General features: G+C 38.9%; 1 protein-coding gene across 1 annotated transcript; it reads left to right on the forward strand.

The window, feature by feature from the left end:
- On the forward strand, positions 1–6285 carry LOC105115759 (conserved oligomeric Golgi complex subunit 1-like). Its single transcript, XM_011012805.1, has 6 exons — positions 1–2298; positions 2489–2683; positions 3167–3447; positions 3939–4118; positions 4292–4469; positions 5511–6285. The coding sequence occupies exons 1-6, from the start codon at positions 91–93 to the stop codon at positions 5682–5684; spliced, it is 3216 nt and encodes a 1071-aa protein (XP_011011107.1). The 5' UTR covers positions 1–90; the 3' UTR covers positions 5685–6285.

A 6285-nucleotide genomic window follows, 5' to 3' on the forward strand; every position in this document is an offset into this window, starting at 1 on the left:
TCAAAAAAAAAAAAAAAAACCCACCACCACCACCCTTTTCTCTTCTCTTGACGCTACTCCTCTCCCTACATGTAAAATTAATCCAAAACAATGAGAGTATCTACACCCTCCGCTACCGACGACCGCCCCGCCACGCTGAGCGGCGGAGGCTATCGGGACGCCGAATCACTACTCCGTTCAAAAACCATATCCGAAATCCGCAATGTCGAATCTGCAACTCGACAGCAAATCGAAGAAAAGAAAGAAGAGCTTCGTCAATTAGTCGGTAACCGATATCGTGACCTAATTGATTCGGCCGATTCTATCGTACTCATGAAATCCTATTGTGGATCAATCTCGCATAACATCGCATCGATTCACATCAACATTCGCTCTCTTTCTGCTTCTCCGTTATCAGAAACCCCCAAATTCACAAACCCTAGCACTACGCATGGTAAAATTTATGGGATCGCGTGTCGGGTCAAATATTTAGTTGATACCCCGGAGAATATCTGGGGGTGCTTGGACGAATTCATGTTTTTGGAGGCAGCAGGGAGGTATACACGTGCAAAGCATGTGCAGAGTACGTTGATGAATAGTGATTATAATAAGATCTTGTCGAATTTCCCACTCTTGCAGCATCAATGGCAGATTGTGGAGAGTTTGAAAGTGCAGATTTCACAGAAAAGTCGCGAGAGGTTGTCAGATCACGGGTTGGGAATTGGGAGTTATGCGGATGCGTTGGCTGCGGCAGCAGTGATTGATGAATTGGAGCCTGATCAGGTATTGGGTTTGTTTCTTGATAGCAGAAAGTCATGGATTTCACAAAAAATAGGGGGTTTCGGTTGGGTTGATGTAAAAAATGATAATGTCAGTGGTGAGGTTGTCGTTTTTGTGTTTTGTGAAGTCTTAAAGATAATTCAAGTTAGTGTAGGACAAGTAGGAGAGTTGTTTTTGCAAGTTTTGAATGACATGCCTTTGTTTTATAAAGTTATTTTGGGTTCTCCTCCCGCTTCCCAGTTGTTTGGGGGGATTCCGAATCCAGATGAGGAAGTGAGATTGTGGAAATTGTTTAGGGAACAGCTCGAGTCTGTGAATGTTTTTCTAGATAAAGAATATATTGCCAGGACTTGTTTGAGTTGGTTGAGGGATTGTGGCGGAGAGATTGTGAGTAAGATTAATGGGAGGTTCTTGATTGATGCGATTGCCACGGGTGGAGAGCTTTCGGTGGCTGAGAAGATTATTAGGGAGACTATGGGTAGTAAGCAAGTATTGGAGGGAAGTTTGGATTGGCTCAAGAGTGTTTTTGGGTCTGACATTGAGTTGCCTTGGAGTAGGATCCGAGAGTTAGTTTTAGAAGATGACTCGGATCTCTGGGATGAGATATTTGAAGGTGCTTTTGTTCAGAGGATGAAAACTATAATCAAATCACGATTTGAGGATTTGGTTAGAGGCATCAATTTGGGAGAGTCCATTTGTGCAGTCAGAGAGACTCCTGGTGAACCGATTGACTTTCAGGCATACTTGAACAGACCTTGCACTGGTGGTGGGGTTTGGTTTATTGAACCCAATGCAAAGAAGTCTGGTCTAGGTTCTGGTCATAAGGTATCACCTGAAGAGAATGATTTTCGTAGTTGTCTCAATGCGTTCTTTGGTCCTGAAGTTAGTCGTATCAGAGATGCAGTGGACAGTTGTTGTCAAAGTATTCTCGAGGACCTGCTCAGTTTCTTAGAATCTCCAAAAGCAGCTCTCAGGCTAAATGAGTTGGCACCATTTTTACAGGATAAGTGTTATGAGAGCATGTCAACTATATTAACAGAACTCAAGAGGGAGCTTGATAGTTTATATGCTACAATGGGGAATGCTAACAATGATGGCCTGTCAGTTTCTCCTGCCATGGTTGTTGACAAATCTCTTTACATTGGGAGACTTCTGTTTGCATTTCAAAACCACTCAAAACACTTTCCTGTGATACTGGGCTCTCCAAGGTTTTGGGCCGAAGATACTATGGCTGCATTTTTTGACAAGTTACCATCTGTATTGAGGCAATCTAGAGTTGCCAATGACTATCCTATCCCTGACAGTCCTGGCAGGCAATTTCCCACCGGATCTAGAAGACAGACCTCATCTGCTGCCTCTGCTTTACTTGGAGCAAATGAAAGTGCAAGTCCTAAACTTGAAGAATTAGGCAGAACCATAAGGGATCTTTGCATCAGAGCTCATATCTTATGGATATCCTGGTTAACTGATGAGCTTTCAACCATTCTTGCTCTGGATCTTGGAAGAGATGATGGATTATCGGCAACAACTCCCTTGAGGGTATGTAGTGTTTGCTTGACAAGTTACCAATCTAGCCCTATATTTTGTTTTGATGTTCTCTGTATCTCTGTCAAGCATCTGAAATGGATGCGTGCTGTTATAGAAAAATAGTTCTTGTGTTTTCTGTTCACCGCACAATTTATCTGGTTTACAAGCATGCTAAGCTTTGTCATCCTTTGAATGTGAGCAGGGCTGGGAAGAGACAGTAGTCAAGCAAGAACAATCTGATGAGAACCAGCCAGAAATTAAAATTTCACTACCATCCATACCTTCACTCTATATCATCTCATTTCTGTTTCGGGCATGTGAAGAAATCCATAGAATTGGAGGTCATGTTCTGGACAAATCAATTCTGCAAAAATTTGCTTCAAGACTACTGGACAAGGTATGTAACTGGGCTGGACTGTTGATTTTACTTCCTCCACAAGTTCTATTTCAATGTGGTAATGTATGTGTTATTTATAGCCATATTCTAAATCTTAAGCTTATTTTGTTATTTTTTGTGTGTTATTGTTTATTATTTAAATAGAAGCTATAAGGCCATTTTTTCATCCTTATTCCTCATTAACAATCTAGGTTGGTATATTCATATGCTGGTGTTGTTTTACAGTGTTTTCATGTTTTAATAATTTCTTTCCTTGCCTGCTGATCATTCACTTTTCTTGGATCTCATTGTAAATATCAAACATTCATGATTACTTACACTGCTAGAATTTGTTAAACAGCTGGTTTTTAGGGTCTATTTTTTTTTTCCTTGCTTGCTATTTTTTAAGTGGTGGCATAGGATGGCAAGAGAACTGGTTTAATTTAAAATTGACCAATAACATTTCCCATCGTCTTGTATGTGCTGACTGTATACTTCTTGCAGGTTATAGAAATTTATGAGGACTTCCTTTCCTCTAGTGAGTCTCATCATTCTCAAGTGTCAGAGAAAGGAATTCTTCAAATTCTGTTAGACCTGAGATTTGCTGCTGATGTTCTATCTGGGGGTGCTTGCAATATCAATGAGGAGATATCTAGAAATCCAAGGGTGAAGATTCCTTTCAGGCGGAAGCGGGAGCAAAGCCATAAGAAGTCGGCCTTTAGAGAGCGTATTGATGGGTTAATTAACTGTTTTTCACAGAGGCTTGATCCCATAGACTGGCTTACGTAAGCCTTTTCATCCTTAATTTAAAAAGAAAGCATGAAAATTTCAAATAAGTACAACCTTGGGCTTCTGTCTTCTAGGTCTAAAGGTTGTGTGTATTTCTGTGCACATGGCATGCCCTTAATTGATTAATCCATTCATGGGAATTGTCACCATCTTATGGCTTAAGAGTCACAGTTGGCATTCTCCTTATAAGGCCAAGTGTTGAGGCCATAAAGCAAACAACCTGGTCTCTGATAAATTATATAGGTTAAGGTCTCAACTAATGATAAAAATTTGGGAACTACCAATCTGATATTAGTTGCATGCTGTCCCTTCTGTGCGCTGATGTTCTCTCAGGGGACTTCTTTCCTTGTGTATCTCTGTATACAATTTGCATTTTGAATCACTGAAGTAGTAGTTCATTTTCCCATCATGATTAGGAGTTATGGCATAATTGAATATCTTTTGTCTGATTTGATGGCTCTTTTTATTGTGTTTTTTACTTGTTTAGGTATGAGCCATACTTGTGGGAGAATGAGAGGCAGTCATACTTGCGACATGCAGTCCTTTTGGGGTTCTTTGTGCAACTAAACCGGATGTATATTGATACTATGCAAAAACTACCATCCAATCCAGAGTCAAATATCATGAGATGTTGTACTGTTCCTCGCTTTAAATACCTTCCAATCAGGTTGATGTTTGAAACACGTTTCTTCGAAAATCATGCCCACCAAACATTTGTACATGACATTAATTCAGTGTCTTCTGTTTTTGAATAACCTTTTCAATTATTTCAAGTGTAATTGGAATTTTCTTCTAGTTTCTTAGTTGTCCAATGCAGCTAATTTCTTCTTACTTGTCCAGCACGCCAGCATTGTCTTCAAGAGTGACAACAAAGACTTCTTTTCAAGCAACTTCATATGATATCTCTTCTAGAAGTTCCTGGAAAGCTTATAACAATGAAGAGCTTTCTCGAAATATTGATTTGGATGAAAACTCTAGTTTTGGTGTAGCAACACCAATTTTGAAGTCTTTCATGCAGGTAAAGCTTTTTTTTTTTTTTTTTTTTGCCTTTCTATATCATGGCCGGACAGGTCTGAGATTCAGAAGATGAGTGTCCCTGAATTTTATTTTCCTTTTCAATTATTTTATTACTGAGAAGAGGAAGAAAAGAAGCCTAGTTGTTATTAAATTATGAGAGCATAATTTTGTAGATGTAGCTGATACTGGTTTATGTAAGAATGAATTATTAGCAGAAATAGCATTTTTTTTTTGTTTGATTTGAAGTTTAATGACACAAAGGAGAAGTGCCATGTTTGGTGAATTAAATATCTTCTGGAGAATAGTGGACTCAGTCTCCTCCCTCATTTGTCAGCCCAAAAACTAGATGGATGGGTTTACATGCATCCTTTCTCCTCACCATTCTTATAGTTTACTCTCTGATTCCTCCTCCATACCCATCCTTCCTAACAAACAGACTCTGTTCCTGTAGAGATGTGGAGCATGATTTTTGGTAGGCCTCTTTGAAGTCTGATAGCTTTCTGGCAATTCCATACTCTATTAAAACCATGAGAAGCTGCAGGATAGAAGCATTCTGACAGCATGTGCCCTTAAAATAAAAAGAAAAAGACAACCAATGTAAGGCGTGGGAACTGAAATAAGAATTTATGCTTGGGATTGGGAAGTAGTAGAATTCAAACTTCAGCAGAGAAGACAAATACCACTCTTAGAAATGGCAGGGAGACTGGAAAGAAATTCTATCTTAATTAAGCAAACAGTCATAAGATATGTAGTTGATACAAGTAGTTCCACAGGTAAAGTTATCAATGATGATTACGCCATTGCTTATTTTCTTTATTTGATTATAGTGAGTAAATAGAGACTGGATTCTAGCAAGTATGATTATGTAAAATTTGAGGGATGGCATGCTTTCCCCCCCTTTGTTGTGGCATTTTCTTGATTTAGTTTTTGGTGGAAAAACATAGGTTAATGTTGTTGTCTGAGAAGCTAAGAAAAACATAGGTTAATGTTGTTGTCTGAGAAGCTAACATTATGATAACAATTTTTTTATCATAATGACCAGGTTGGAAGCAGGTTTGGAGAGAGCACTTTAAAATTGGGATCTATGTTAACGGATGGGCAAGTAGGCATATTCAAGGACAGATCGGCAGCTGCCATGTCAACATTTGGTGATATTTTACCTGTCCAAGCAGCTGGTCTTCTTTCATCATTCACAGCTACCAGATCAGACTCTTGATTTCCCGTGATCTAGTTTACTTGCACATGTTATATTAGTGATGAGAATGTGTTGTGTGTCAATTCGGTCATTGTATCATTCTATGCATGATATGATGCAGAAATCAATATGAAATGGAGAGACAGAGTACAGGATAAAATGTTGGAATGATGGTAAATATGTGAAGAAAATGAAAAGCACCTGGAAGTTTGAATAGATCCAGCGGGAATCAAAAGTAGGTATTTTGTTCGCCAGTATATACTGTAGAAAGAAACCAATAAAAACCCACTGCGTATGAAGAAATGTGATTGGTTTATACATGATGTTACTTTGTACAGAGAGACCATTGTCTCCGCTGACTATTTCCTTCACTGATGTCATAGATACGTGCTGAGGTTTTTGAGGATGTAAAGCAGAATATCTAGCAATATATTCTTAGCTCGGTTCATGGTTTGTGTTTCAGTGGTTTAAGAGTCTCTTTCCGGTGAAGGCTTTAATTCTCCTCCTGTTGCATTGGCCTGCCCCAATAGATTTTGTATTTGTTTAACGACTCTTGTTCAACTGGAATAAACGGTATAAACATTGGTTTTGCTGAAGAAAAGCTTATGAGTTTTGTGGTTGA

The sequence above is a fragment of the Populus euphratica genome, unplaced genomic scaffold (genome assembly GCF_000495115.2).
Source record: "Populus euphratica unplaced genomic scaffold, PopEup_1.0 scaffold1.1, whole genome shotgun sequence".
NCBI classification, from domain to species: Eukaryota; Viridiplantae; Streptophyta; class Magnoliopsida; order Malpighiales; family Salicaceae; genus Populus; species Populus euphratica.